Here is a 14,896-nt window from a genome sequence, read left to right on the forward strand (position 1 = left end):
TCGGGGTACTACTGCTTGACAGCCAGTTAAGGATGAGCATGCCGGTCCCCGGTGTGACGAGCCTCCCCCGTTCTCAGGGCGGGCTGCGCCATCAGCGTTTCGGACTTCAGCTCCAGCTGGAGGAATGGCGTGCCGTTCCTGGCCATTCTCCACGCGCTGCGGCCCGGCCTGGTGGACCTGTCCAAGGCCACCACCAGAACTAACCAGCAGAACTTGGAGGAGGCATTCCAGATCGCTGAGAAGATGATGCACATTCCCAGACTGCTGGAGCCTAGGGGTGAGTGAGTTGGAGCATCCAGGCTGGACTCATGGAGAACCAGAGTATGCCATTGGCTGGGGCTGCAGGGGGGTGTATCCGCCACTCACCATTGCCTGGGGCTGTTGGGGGTTGTGTCCACCAGAGCATGTGAGCGGAGCGGAGCGGGCAGAATTTGGTCAGAGCGCGGAGCGGGTTTTCTAATTAAGGCTGGAGCGGTCGCTTTGTCTCGCTCCAATTTCGCTCCGATACCGCTCACACTACAATTCTGAGGCGTGCCCAAATCTACGCAAAATTCATCTGTACAATTATCAGGACTATTACACAAATTGGCCGAGATGGAATTTGCGAAGTATTTCACAAAGGAAACTGATAAATCATACAAGTGTACTATTCTTATCAAACATATAGATGACAAGAATGTACAGCAAGAACAACAATGTGGTGAAACTGTTTCAGTGAGTAAAGATTCACTTTGGAATCACTTTTCTCAGAAACATGAGTGTGCTACGCGAACAAGCGGAAGCCAGAGCAAAACGCGTGCAAGTTTAATATGGTTGTAGCATATCAATCTATAAAGTAAATTAAAGTATAAAAGCCTATAAAGTAAATATTGGTAATCAAATAAATTCGTTTTGTCATTCAAAGTAGGTCTAATAAGATTTTTTTTTTATTTCACGTAACGTAAAATTTTATTTTAGAGACGTGCTTCATCAACAGAAAAAAATTGAGGAATTTAAAACGTGTCTGTATATTCTTTAGGCTATTAAACCCACTGATTCCTTTATTTTTAAGCCTATTTTTGTGTGGAATGCCATTTTCAAACCTGTCCGTTGTTGCCGATAGGTTGCTTAAAAATAAATATTTTCTGTTCTGACTGGCAATGTTGCCGTTGCTCATATTTCTTTATGACATAAGGCTTCGGTTTAAGGTGACATTTGTTAGGCATGCAGATTATTTGTTCCTCTTTTAAATTGGAGCGAGCGTGGAGCGATTTGACTGGAGCGGAAGGACATTTTAGTGGAGCGAGGAGCGGTGTTGAGCGGAGCAGCTTAGTGCGAATTAGAGCGGAGGAGCGGGCGGAGCCAACAGCCTCGTGAGCGAGGAGCGGAAATTCTCACCGCTCCGCTCCGCTCACATGCTCTGGTGTCCACCATCACCTGAAGGTCGCCCACGCTTCTGTTGACAGTTACTGTTCACTTCCAGATGTGGATATCAAAGAACCAGATGAGAAGTCCATAATGACCTATGTGGCTCAGTTCCTGCAGTACGCCAGAGAGCTGCCTGTGACTGACGGGGAGCTGATGGTGAGTCTGCCCCCTGGTGGCTGGTGTTCCCTTCACAGTTACTTATATCGTGCATCCGTCAGCAGTTGCACCATTGTGTGCCTCCTGTTTCTGCTGCCCCCTGGTGGCTGAGGACAGGGTTTCTCTCTTGGCTGCCTTCACCCTCCTCCCATCCCTGCTGCCTGTGGCTGCCCCCTCCCTCTGCCAGGTGCACTGTGAGAAGCCCCCGTTAGCCTTGGGGTGCCTGCCACTCACCCGCCACTCACCTGCCATTCACCCGCCACTCACCTGCCACTCACCTGCACTGTGACATTTGCCCCCGCCCCCCCCAGCACTGTTTTGACACCTCTTTTCATAAAATGTGTGGATTGCAGTGACACAGGAGGGAGAAGCTCATAGCTGCTAAAGGTGGGACTATATTTCAGTATTAAATTGCAGAGAAGAAACACCTATCAACCTACAGAATGCTTTACATTAGACAGAGAAAATGAAGAGCGGAGTGTCTGCTTGTGAACTCCCTGTGTATAAGCCTGGCATCAGGACGTGTGCATGCTGGCTGTGCTCTGCCCGGTGCGTGTACATGATGGCCATTGTCTTGTCTATTTAGCTGGGACCTGAATTAAAGAGGAAGGGAGACGCAGAACGGGGTTTGGATCACAGAAAGGGGTGCAGCTGCAGCGTGTCTCCTGGGGGAAAACAACACTCAGTCTTACACAATGACAGATGACTTTGCCCCGCCCCCAGTCTTACGTGCACATCATGACTTTGCCCCGCCCCCAGTATTCTGGATAACACAACACAATGGCTACATGTCAAAACAAGAACAATCCAGCAAACAAATTTGGCAGAAGAATCTTTTACGCAAACTGGTTACATTTGTGTAAATGACTTAAGGCAGGAAACACCCTCTCTAAAATGTGGCCAAAACCAAAAACGCAATGAATTTTTGTTTCTAGTTATTATTTGGATGAATATTTGACAGACTAAGCAAGTTAAATAGGGTTACATTGGTTTTCATATGGAATATTTAGTGGGAATTGCATAGTGCTCTTCGTAGGGTATAAACAGTACCGTGGTCATGGACATAAACAGAGGATAAGAGGCTTTTTATTTTCCTTCATCCTGTATTGACTGGAATATTTCTGGCAGAAATCCTTGGCCCCCTCTGACTTACGGAGCTTTTGGTTGGTCACGATGATATTTGTGATTCTAAGATTAGAGTGCCGATTAATGCTGATATCTTTTGACTTTCTTTGAAGCAGTGATGATTTTTCTTCCCCGTGTCGGGAATTACGCCGTCCACCTTCTTCCAGAGGCCCCTCCCCTGTGGGTGCAGGGTCCTGTCCCTTGGAAAGGTCCCATCTTGGGCTCTGCCCTCGTCTCCGCTCTGCGGCTTACATTTATGCCTCTTAAGCTTACAGAATATCATGGTGGAAGGACGCTGCAGAAGAGCATATATGAGCTTATATACAGCATGGAGCGAGCAGACCTGGGGCACAGGAGAGGGGCCACAATTCAGACAGTGTGTCCATCATTATCATTGGCAAATGATATGTTGGGAATTGGTGACTGACAGGGGAGAAGACACACTAGGGGTTAATCAGATTTTCAGATGCCCCCCATGGGCCCGCCCCTCTACATGCCCTTGCAGCGAATGGGAGCAGGCCTGTCAACCCAGTCTGACTTCGGAGGGTCTTGGCTGTAATCACTGCTAATGAATGTGAATAACACCACTTATATGGTTACTGCCTGCGGAGAGCGGTCATTATAAGCTGGGTGTATTTGCATACTGATGGTGTTGTTTCGTTGAAATTGTCCCAGTGTGGGATACTCCTTAGTTCTCTGCTACCCTCGTTTAATGCCCTCTTGAAGACATCGAGAATAAACGTGACTTGTGTCACTGTTCCGTAGAGCCTGTGGCCCCAGTTGCCATGTCTGTGTCGATGGTGTGATTTATATACTGTTCCTCTCAGCTTATAGGGAGATCCTGCTGTCTGTCATGTTCAGACACTCCCCTTTTCCATAGGCCTCAACCAGTCAGGCCCAGGATGTGACCCTGCAAGCCCACCAGGAGCTGCTGGACACCTGGGCTTCTACTGAGGGTTTATGCTATGCAGAGAGATACCAGGTAAGGGGTGCGGGTGGTTTGGTGGGAGCTGAAGAAGACAAGATCAATTCTTGTGGTAACACGTAGTACCTGTGTGTCTGCTCCTTAGGCATTCCAGGAGTTTGTGGTCTCTGTAACAGAGAGGCAGCAGCAGGTCCTGACTCTGCTACCTGCCGTCTGTCAGACATCCGTGCTCAGTGCTGAGCAGCAGGCCCTGAGGAAGGCCTGGAACGCACTGGCTGAGAAGGTGAGATGTTTCCTCAGGCCTGAAGCTTGGCTGTCTCCAGCCTCCGCCATGCAGTGCTGATCCCTTAAGTGTTTTCTGCCGAGTCATAGGTTTGCATGTCATACGGTACCAGTCAAAAGTTTAGACACGCCAAACCGCCTGCAAAGGAGAGTGATAGTCGTATCACATGACCTGGCCACCTGACCTTAACACATAATAGAAATGCGTCTGGAGGAGTTTGACTAGAAAGTGAAGGAGAAGCGGCCAGTTAGTGCTCAGCGTATATGAGGGACCTCCTTCAGGACGGCTGGAAAAGCATCCCAGGGTGTACAGGAGACAGCAGAGTCAGCCAGTCCCTGGAGCGATTGGGGTTAAGAGCTTTGCTCAAGGACCCAATGGAGGGATCACTCTGCCGACCATGAGATTTGAGCCAACAACCTTCTGAATCGCAACCCATTGAGCTGCCCCACCAGTGCATAATTCCATGTGTGTTTTATCTTGTAGTATTGGTGTCTTTATAATTATTCTTGAATGTAGAGAATAGTAGAAGTAAACCTTTCTATGGGTAAATGTGTCCATATTTGACTGATACTTTATGTTCATTGCATTATCCAGGGCTATCTATGGTTGAGTCAGATTGTGTATGTACCAGGGCAATCTGTGCCTGTCTGTGTGTCTGTATATATATATGTGTGTGTGTGTGTGTGTGTGTAACCCTGGTATACAGTAACTGGTTCCTCTTTCAGATAGAGCATTGTAAGGCGGAGCTAGATCTCGGTCTCCCCGCCCCTCTGGATGCAGTTAGCCAATGGCTGCAGCAGGTGGAAGGAGTGTTGGCTGAGGAGGGCGATGACATCACTGACCACGCCCAGGCTGCCAAGAACGCTAGAGACAAGCAGGGTCTCCTTAAGGTTTCATCCCAACTTTCTCACGTTCCCCCCTCTCAAGTTTCAGCATTAATAAAACCAGCAGGAGCCCTAATCGCTCTTCTGTCTGACCTTTGCCAAGGCCTCCATGAAGCAGATAAATCATCACCTGCACATACTCCAGGCCTTCTGCAATGCTGACCAGTATGGGGCTATTCTGGTACCAGTACACAAACTTGATGAGATGAGGAGACGGTAGGTGGTAAATCAGCCTGTAAGCATGGCGTCCGCAGCCTGGCTTTGGCGCTGCCCCCTACGCCCACAGGGGCCTAAACTCGGGGACGAATCTTCACAGGTTCACCAGCATACAAGTCACAAGCAAGTACCGCCGGGTGCAGCTGGAATACCAGCAGCGCCAGCACACTGTTCTGGAGCTACTGGGCCAGCTAAAGGGGAAGCTGAGCTCCTGGACTGGGCCCTACAGCTCCCAGGAGGACGTGAGGGTCCTGCTTCAGGACTGGCATGTAAGTGGCCAGGGAGAGCAGTGATGCAGGGGCTGGTACTTTAGACAAAGGAGGGACTATGATTGGAGGAGGGTTAAATTGTTCAGGGGAGAGAGATTCTAATTGGAGGAGGATTAAGTGTTTGAGGGGAGAGAGAGATCCTGATTGGGGGAGGATTAAGTGTTTGAGGGGAGAGAGAGATCCTGGTTGGACGAGGTTCAGGCTTTAGTGTGAGGAAGGTTCTGGAGATGGGAGGAGGGGCTAGGGCTCTGTTCCGTCACTCAGTGGAATAAAGCAACTAAAGTTGGCACAGAATAGTTTAACACCATAATGCCTACCTTTAGCGCTACCTTGTCAGTACAGGTTGTTTATTAAAAGACACAATAACACCTCGCTGTTAAAGTCCTTCGGGCATATTCGGGCATTATTGCTCCTTCCAGTGCATTTCAGCGTAATGCTTTTATTTCAACCTATTACTTTTGTGCTTTTTGAACTTGTAAGTCCTGGATTGGATCATAAATCAAATAATTCAATGTTAACAAAAAATGGGTATCAGAATACTGAAGATGGCAATGTCTGCCTGCCCCAGGGCGCAGTGGAAAAGCAGGGCCTGATCTCCCAACTGGAGACGGCACTGCGGCAGCTGAAGAGCATCTCCAGCAGCTACGCCAGCAGGATAGTTCTGGGTGAGTGGGAGAGTGTGTCTGTGTATGTCTGTGTGTGTATGTGTATGTCTGTGAGTGTGTCTGTGTATGTCTGTGTGTGTATGTGTATGTCTGTGTGTGTATGTGAGTGTGTGTCTGTGTATGTCTGTGTGTGTATGTGTATGTCTGTGTATGTGAGTGTGTGTCTGTGTATGTCTGTGTATGTGAGTGTGTGTCTGTGTATGTCTGTGTATGTGAGTGTGTGTCTGTGTATGTCTGTGTATGTGAGTGTGTGTCTGTGTATGTTTGTGTATGTCTGTGTGTGTCTGTGTATGTCTGTGTATGTGAGTGTGTGTCTGTGTATGTCTGTGTATGTCTGTGTGTGTCTGTGTATGTATGTGTATGTCTGTGTGTGTATGTGAGTGTGTCTGTGTATGTCTGTGTATGTCTGTGTATGTATGTGTATGTCTGTGTATGTATGTGAGTGTGTTTGTCTGTGAGTGTGTATCTATGTGTGTGTCTGTGTATGTCTGTGTGTGTCTGTGTGTGTATGTGAGTGTCTGTGTGTGTATGTGAGTGTGTTTGTCTGTGAGTGTGTATCTATGTGTGTTTCTGTGTATGTCTGTGTGTGTCTGTGTGTGTGTCTGTGTATGTCTGTGTGTGTCTGTGTGTGTATGTGAGTGTCTGTGTGTGTATGTGAGTGTGTCTGTGTATGTGTGTGTGTCTGTGTGTGTATGTGAGTGTGTCTGTGTATGTCTGTGTGTGTATGTCTGTGTGTGTCTGTGTGTGTCTGTGTGTGTATGTGAGTGTGTCTGTGTATGTCTGTGTATGTATGTGAGTGTGTTTGTCTGTGAGTGTGTATCTATGTGTGTTTCTGTGTGTATGTGAGTGTGTGTGTGTGTATGTGAGTGTGTATCTATGTGTTTCTGTGTGTATGTGAGTGTGTGTGTGTGTATGTGAGTGTGTATCTATGTGTGTTTCTGTGTGTATGTGAGTGTGTGTGTGTGTATGTGAGTGTGTATCTATGTGTGTTTCTGTGTGTATGTGAGTGTGTGTGTGTATGTGAGTGTGTATCTATGTGTGTTTCTGTGTGTATGTGAGTGTGTGTGTGTGTATGTGAGTGTGTATCTATGTGTATGTGTCTGCGTGTGTCTATGTGTGTGTGTCTATGTGCTTCTTTCTGTGTGTCTGTATGCATGTGTGTGTCTATGTCCATCTGTGTGCCTCTGTGTGTATGTCAGTGTGGTGTGTCTGTGTATGTCAATTCTGTGTGTGTGTGTTTATGTATAATATTCTATTTTGGGAGAAATGTTCCTTTAACAATAGTAATATTTGAAAAATGGAAGAAATTATATTCAATTTTAGTGAGCTTTCTACACACACACACACACACACACACACACACACTAAGTCTGGTGCTGATGTCTCACTCTTATCACCCAGCCGGCTTTGCCCTGAACACGCCTCATGCCATTGGTGGCTCTGCATCAATAAACCATCAGCAAGATTCTGTTGGGATTAGTGCCGGCCATGTGCCTCTCACAGGCCGGGCTCTGAGTGCGGCCTGTAGCACGTCCAGCAGGAAGGTGCCGCACATCACCAAGTCGGATACAGGCCTGGTCCCCTAGGATTTCTCCACGAGTCAATGGACCTTTTGTCTCTGTATAATATGACACCCATTTTGGTGATTAAAATTGGTATAGTCCTCATATAATGGGCCCTGTGATTCACTTTCTTTAAAAAATGCAGCTTAATATAAATTATTTGTAGTCCTCTCTGTTAGGTACTTTTGGGTAGCGTCTGCTAGCCTAGCGCCTGCTAGCCAGGACCGGCATAGGGAATCTTCCATTGAACAGGCTAGGATGGCATCTATTCTGCCCCCTGCTGGCACACGCTGACCTCTACAGCTGTGGGCGTCTGGTTCCAAGGGTACGAGTGAATGTTGGACCCGGGGCAAAGCCTGATTTCGGTTTGCCACCTGACACTGCTTTGTCAGACCCCTTGCTGCCCTGCCTGCACTGAAACAAGCTTCTGGAACCATTTCATTCTTACTCCATAATCGTTCAGCTCTCTCGACACGAGGCAGAATCTCTGAATGAACCTCAGCACTGCTGCTTCTCTAACCTCCCTGCATGTGTCCCTCCAGCTGAGGACTCCCAGCGAGTCAGTCGCCGGGTGAGGGAGCTCCAGGATGAGAGCTTTGCTGTGGTGGAGGCAGCGAGAGCAGCAGGGGGCGCCATGGAGCGCGTGCGATCCACCTGGGATTCCTACTGCGAGGGCCTCAGCTCCCTGCAGGCCTGGTTGGACCACAACCAGACAGCAGAGGTACGCGTCAGGCGGCTCTGGTGGGTGGAGAATGCAGTCATTATGCTGGAGGATTACACAATTTGTTATTTCCAGGTAGCTGATCTTCTAGCAGGTTCCCACAGGGAGTTCCTCTGCTGTAGTCACTGGTGTAAGTCAGCGTAACGACTGCCAAGGGGCACGTTTGTTTGATTCAGTTACAAGCTTTTAATTTTGGATCTGGACACTCCCCAACGTAAAGCTTTGATAAAGTAGAATAACAGAAGAATGAAGTAAATAAAATAGCGACTGAGTAACTCGGGCACATGCTGCAGCCTCAGACCTCTGTGGTGGCAGGTACTGCACTGGGTAAGCAGTTCTGGAAGATGAATGTCCAGCAAACATGTTAGAAGGCTTGGAGATGCAGCTGAGCCATCAGAGTCCGGGCTGGACCCACAAGCCTGCCGACGGCCTGCTGGTGACAGTCACATCCATGCCAGACGCACTTTATAAGCCCTTCACTGTCAACCAGGATTGCACTGCCCGTGTTGTTTTGCACTGTCTGTACTGTTTTTTTGATGCTTTTGCACTGTTTTGTATTGTCTTTCACTGTCAGCATTGTTTTACACTATCTGTGTAAAACCTGTGTGCCAGTGATCAGAAGGCTGTTGGTTCAAGCCCAGCCTTGGCACATCTTCAGATCCTTTAGCAAGGCCCTTAACCCCCAGCACCCTGGGTGCCACAACAGGTGGCTGCCCTTCAAGGGCAGCTTGCTGTCATCTACAGAGAGCAAGTTGGGGAGGCGTAAGGGGAATTTCCCTAGAGGGATCAATAAAGTATCTATTATTAATGTTAATATTGTTGTTGTATTACACTGTCCATGTCATTTTTCCACTGTTTATATTGTGTTGCACAGTCCTTAGACTTTCGTAATTGAGTGCCTGATTGACTGCGCCTGCCAGTGCGGCTGCCAGTGCGGCTGCCAGTGCGCGGCTAATGAAGACCTTGATCTTGAATCTGGCCCTAAGACGTCTGTGCTGTGGCCCCCAGGTGGCACCTGCATGCCTGGAGGACTGGGGGTCCCAGCAGGCTCGCCTAATCGAGGAGGGCCGCATCCTGATGGGGGTGACGCAGGCGCAGTGCAGCAGTGCCCTGGCGGAGGAGCTGCGGCAGGTCGAGGCGCAGAGGGTCACCGTGGCGACGAGGGCCCACCCCGTAAGGCTCCCAGCTCGGTGCCTGCCTCTGATTCAGTGCAGGCCTCCGGGAGTACAGCTCGCTCGGGCGGGGGGGCCTCACTGCGGGCTGGTGGGAGATGATCGTTCCCGGGTGTGTCGTGCGAGTCCCTGTGGGAAACGCTAACAGGATTCTGTGATTATTGGGGATGAAAAGAAACATGAGTCACTGCTTCTTATTACTGCTTGTGATTAATCTTTCTTTTCGAGTTTTGTATGTGCAGTAAATATTTCAGTCTTTGGTCCCTCCTACCATGCAGCAGTAATCTGTGGCGTTCATTGGGTTCCCGGTAATTACCTCCCTCTCCCTGCTCCCAGGTGATGTTCCCTCCATTGTCGAGCCCCCAGGCCATCCAGAGCCTCGTCCACAAGGCCACGGACCTGCTGAGGGAACCTCTGGAGGTGTCTGCTGCTCCCCTGCGCACCTACAGGAAAAGGCTGCAGGCATGGAGTTACCAAGCATACTTAGCTAAAGCGCACACAGCCTGTCAGGGTTGCCTGAAGGATGGCTAGCAGCACCAAGAGTTTGCGTTTGTGAAGTCTGCACTTACCATTAGCAGCAAAGCTAATAACTGCTACAATTATGTAGCACTTACTACGAATAGGACCAGTCTCTAGGTTGGGGGGGCAGTTATAGTTAGATAATAATGACACACCACAACCCAAGAGTTAGCTTTAAACTGCCGGCTTATTTATAAGGGGAAGAAGGGACAACCCAAAAAAAACTAAAGCAATGAGGATATAAGATTGGTAGCAGGCAAGGCCTTCACAAACATCTAACATGACATACATAGACATCTACATTTTAAGATTGGTACCAGGCAAGGCCTTCACAAACCTTTAACATGACATACACAGACATCTACATTTAAGGAGCTCAGGTTTCACCCCTTTCTCTTTTTGGATAAGGAAATAACCAGTTTACTGGTTTTCCGTAACCTATTTAATTTCAAAATCTAAATCAAGCTCCATTTAAATTCTAGGTTTAGTTTATTTTATCTTAGTCTTTAGTTCTTATGTTAGTACTATAATAGATTAATTGTTTTTTAACTTATTTTAGGCTATTTTAGGATCAGAAGTCAATCACCACATTCCTGGTGATAAACAGCCCTAACCCAGTGATTTACTGAGTTTATCGTTTACAACGTCAAGCTATTACCAGTTCAGGATGCCGCGATATGAACAGAAAGTAACAACCAGCATCAATCTGGTATAACCTTCACAATTCAACAGTTCGACCATTACAGTTTATACAATGCATCCAATTGCAGCATCAAGCGTTTTGGATATAAATCCAGTCTCTAGCTTCTCCAACAACAAGTACAAAATTATCTTTACCAGCGTCCGAGTTAGGCAGTCCACTCGGAGTCCACGCAATCCAAAGCAAAATGGCGCAGTTTATAATGGATCCTCGCTTACCGCGCCGCGAATCCACTTCAAGCAAAAAAATGTCAATTCCCAGCTTCACTGAGTGAGAACCTGGTCATCCAAAGTGTGGAAATCCCTGCGTTTTGCTGGGCCTCCAAGTGTTTCACTGCTTGAGCAATAGTGATGCGCGGGTCGTCTCGTAACCCGCGGGTCGGGTTGGAGTGGGTAAAGAAATTGTCACTTTATTTGCGGGGCAGGCTGGGGCGGGCCAAATAATTTCATAAAAGCGGGACCCGCGGGTTGGAAAAATACCCGACCCGCGCATCACTATTGAACAACACTTGCTCAACTAAAAAAAAAATTATGTCCAACATAACCACAGCCTATCACTATAGACAGAAAGGTAACACAAAATACTTCTTAAATGGAAAATAAAACAAACATACTTATTTTTCTCCTCCCTTTTTGTTCACTCACTAATCGAACCTCGCTAGCCTACATCTCAACTTTTTTTCCCGTCAGGAGACGTTACGATTGGCTGACAACTCCGACATCTTAAAGTAATAGGGCTTATTGTAATGCCTAGACTAATCCAATAGCAAAACTGAAAATGTGATTTAAATCTTAGGTGCCTAATTTAATCACTACTTTTTTTTTATAACAAATAATAAATTCTTGTTCAACATATTTATTTTTTTAAATTTATATGAAGTTATTTTCATGTAGGTTACAGTTAGCTTAAGTAGCAGCAGAAGGTTGCCTTGGCAGAGGGTTGCCAGCATTCGTACGTCTGCCGTGACACTCACACATTCAGACTCTTACAATCACACAAGGAATCTTACGCCAAATCTGTATTATTCCATTATAAATCTAAAATGAGCTACATCAAAAGCATTGGGACAATTTGCAAACCCTATACAGACTATTTCAAAGGCAATAAAACTGTGACATGCATGTAAATGTGTGCAGACTTGTTGCAAATTGAAAATCTCACTCCAGCCAGCTGATCAAACTTTGCGACCCTGTAACAGCTGCTTGACAATGATTACCTATAGCAGAGCAGTAACAGCTGCCTGACAATGATTACCTATAGCAGAGCAGTAACAGCTGCCTGACAATGATTACCTATAGCAGAGCAGTAACAGCTGCCTGACAATGATTACCTATAGCAGAGCAGTAACAGCTGCCTGACAATGATTACCTATAGCAGAGCAGTAACAGCTGCCTGACAATGATTACCTATAGCAGAGCAGTAACAGCTGCCTGACAATGATTACCTATAGCAGAGCAGTAACAGCTGCCTGACAATGATTACCTATAGCAGAGCAGTAACAGCTGCCTGACAATGATTACCTATAGCAGAGCAGTAACAGCTGCCTGACAATGATTACCTATAGCAGAGCAGTAACAGCTGCCTGACAATGATTACCTATAGCAGAGCAGTAACAGCTGCCTGACAATGATTACCTATAGCAGAGCAGTAACAGCTGCTTGACAATGATTACCTATAGCAGAGCAGTAACAGCTGCCTGACAATGATTACCTATAGCAGAGCAGTAACAGCTGCTTGACAATGATTACCTATAGCAGAGCAGGACACTTTCAGTTCAGTCGGGATTAAATTCTAGTGAGAGGATCACGGAGGAGTGTTGATTGGGAAGAGACTCGGATGGGGACTATGGAATACTGACATCCATCCATTATGGAAAGAACGGCATCCATTCTGCCCCCTGCTGGGATATGCCAGCACTGCAGCTGTGTGATTCTGATTACAATGTTGGGGATCAGGGCAAAGCCTGATTTTGGGGTTTCTGCTTGGTCAGACCCCATGCTGCCTTGCCCCCACTGACTGTGAGGAACCATTTTTATTCTTTACCCATAACTGTACAGGTTGTCCGTAGCCTTCCTCCGTGCGCCTCTCTCCTGTAACCCTCCAGCTTACAGGACTTGCAATGAATTGGAAGCTTGCCAGTGATAAATCAGTGGTCAAATTCTTTATATAAATCATTTTCTGTAAATAAAAAAACAATAAAAATCTTCAGGTCATACTTGGTGCCTTAACACTAGTGTTTATGTTTTTGACCTTTTCTCCTATAAACAAACTACATTTAATCAAAGCGCATTTTCAGACAAGTATTCTGACTTGGGAATTCTAACATTTGGGACTGGGTGCTTCAAGTGCCTAGAGCAGTGTCCTCAGCCTCTGCTTTGTCCGTATGCTATCCACTGCATTATCCTAGAGCAGTGTCCTCAGCATCTGCTTTGTCCGTATACTGTACACTGCATTATCTTACAGCAGTGTCCTCAGCCTCTGCCTTCTCTGTATGCTATACACTGCATTATCTTAGAGCAGTGTCCCCAGCCTTGTCCGTATGCTATACACTGCATTATCTTAGAGCAGTGTCCTCAGCCTTCTCCGTATGCCATATACTGCATTATCTTAGAGCAGTGTCCTCAGCCTTCTCCGTATGCCATACACTGCATTATCTTGGAGCAGTGTCCTCAGCCTTCTCCGTATGCCATACACTGCATTATCTTAGAGCAGTGTCCTCAGCCTTCTCCGTATTCTATACACTGCATTATCTTAGAGCAGTGTCCTCAGCCTTCTCCGTATGCTACACACTGCATTATCTTAGAGCAGTGTCCTCAGCCTCTGCCTTGTCCGTATACTATACACTGCATCATCACTGCGTGCAATTCTCTTTTTTGCAGAATATATTTCTTGCTTTTCTGTACTTTAACTGTGCATCTTAAGGCTGTATCTACTTTACCAGCTAGAAAACCTCATTCAGATGTACAGAACCATTTTGGCCCCAGGGAACCGGAACAGTAGCTGGACCGTTAATATCGCTCCATAAGTACCGTACTGCTTCCTGCCATAGACAGCTGTCACGCTCCAGAAAAATGACGCCTCTTCTCTGATTTATATGTAAAACTGTCCTTTTTGGATTCGGATTTAAAACTTTGTGCATTGTACTGAGGTCAGATGCAGAATGTCCTTCTTTTGCTTTTTCAGCTGATGGAGAAGGAGCTGAAGGGGCTGGAGGTAGAGGGCCTCGCCCTGCCTTCACAATGGAGCTGTGAGGCCCAGCAGCAGCTCCGGCGCTCTCTCTGTCAGGTTCGGCCCATTTCTAACTACTGGTCCATTTTCGGCAGAATTTCTGGTTCTGGGAACAGAGAGCATGAAGGACTACATGAGTATGACCCTGCTCTGTCTTCAGCTGGCCATCGTCCTTATTTTAACAAACCACTGACAGACAAAGCAAGAAGCGCCTGCTGTTGTACGCTTTAAGGAAACTGCGTAGTGACCTTCCTTAAATAACTCTAGATCAGTGTTTCCCAATGCGGTCCACGGGGACCCACAGCCGGGCCCCTGCCAGGCAGTCCACAATTTTGCTTCGGGAGCTGGGAGGGAGCAAAAATATGAATTGTCTGTGGGTCCCTGAGGACTGGATTAGGAAAGAGTGCTTCAGATGATTAAAGAATAACGGGTGCAGAAATCGGCTGTGCGATGATGGCTGCGCATGCGTCTGCGCAGGTGAGGGAGGCACTGGAAGAAGCAGAACAGGCCTGTGAAGGCCTGCAGCACAGCACAGGGGAGCTGGAGGCACGGCTAGCAGAGCTGAGGCGCTGGGAGATGGACGCGGGGGAGCTCTACCGACTCCTGGTGCGAGGCCAGGCGAGAGGTCCTCAAACTCTGGGTCCCAGAATCAGGGTAAGTGCTGACAGCTTCAGGAAGCTTGTTTCCTTTGGTAGGTCTGGAAGATTTTCAACAAATGGCTGATAAATAGAGGGACTTGCTTTGTTAGTTTGGCACATGTTTTTATTGTTGTTTCTCAGTTAGATGTTGATCTCCTTTAATCCCCTCTGAATGTATTGTCTGTGTTAGATCTTTTATGGATTAGTTCTGAATTTTCTGCTTCTTTAGAGGTTGATCTCTCAGGGCCTGAGGCTGGAAGCGCAGGTGATGGCAGAGGGGGAGGAGCTCGAGGGGGTGTCAGTCGCGGTGCGGGGGAGGACATCTATACAGGGCCTGAGCACCTCCGTGATGAAACAACAGGTTCAAGAAGCTGTGCCACGAGTTCAGGCAAGCGCACCATCGTTTAACAACTCGTTACTCTGGAA

At 47.3% G+C, this 14,896-nt stretch overlaps 1 protein-coding gene and 1 long non-coding RNA gene across 2 annotated transcripts in view; one reads left to right on the top strand and one right to left on the bottom strand.

Moving 5' to 3' along the window:
- The window catches only part of LOC111844400 (uncharacterized), a 166,697-nt gene that overhangs the window by 14,844 nt on the left and 136,957 nt on the right, over positions 1-14,896 (top strand). The window contains exons 8-21 of the mRNA XM_072703050.1: positions 78-277; positions 1,463-1,563; positions 3,569-3,670; positions 3,759-3,896; positions 4,622-4,786; positions 4,884-4,996; positions 5,097-5,265; positions 5,834-5,930; positions 8,035-8,213; positions 9,222-9,386; positions 9,722-9,847; positions 13,788-13,889; positions 14,310-14,486; positions 14,700-14,858. Of these exons, the coding sequence (XP_072559151.1) occupies positions 78-277; positions 1,463-1,563; positions 3,569-3,670; positions 3,759-3,896; positions 4,622-4,786; positions 4,884-4,996; positions 5,097-5,265; positions 5,834-5,930; positions 8,035-8,213; positions 9,222-9,386; positions 9,722-9,847; positions 13,788-13,889; positions 14,310-14,486; positions 14,700-14,858 (1,993 nt within the window). The remainder of the gene's footprint in view (positions 1-77; positions 278-1,462; positions 1,564-3,568; positions 3,671-3,758; positions 3,897-4,621; positions 4,787-4,883; positions 4,997-5,096; positions 5,266-5,833; positions 5,931-8,034; positions 8,214-9,221; positions 9,387-9,721; positions 9,848-13,787; positions 13,890-14,309; positions 14,487-14,699; positions 14,859-14,896) is intronic.
- On the bottom strand, positions 9,466-10,828 carry LOC140581181 (uncharacterized). The gene is made up of 3 exons (XR_011984250.1): positions 10,742-10,828; positions 9,702-9,828; positions 9,466-9,537 (listed from the first exon to the last, which is right to left on the bottom strand). It is a non-coding gene; the product is annotated as an uncharacterized lncRNA (long non-coding RNA).

The sequence above is a fragment of the Paramormyrops kingsleyae genome, chromosome 19 (genome assembly GCF_048594095.1).
Source record: "Paramormyrops kingsleyae isolate MSU_618 chromosome 19, PKINGS_0.4, whole genome shotgun sequence".
Lineage (NCBI taxonomy): Eukaryota > Metazoa > Chordata > Actinopteri > Osteoglossiformes > Mormyridae > Paramormyrops > Paramormyrops kingsleyae.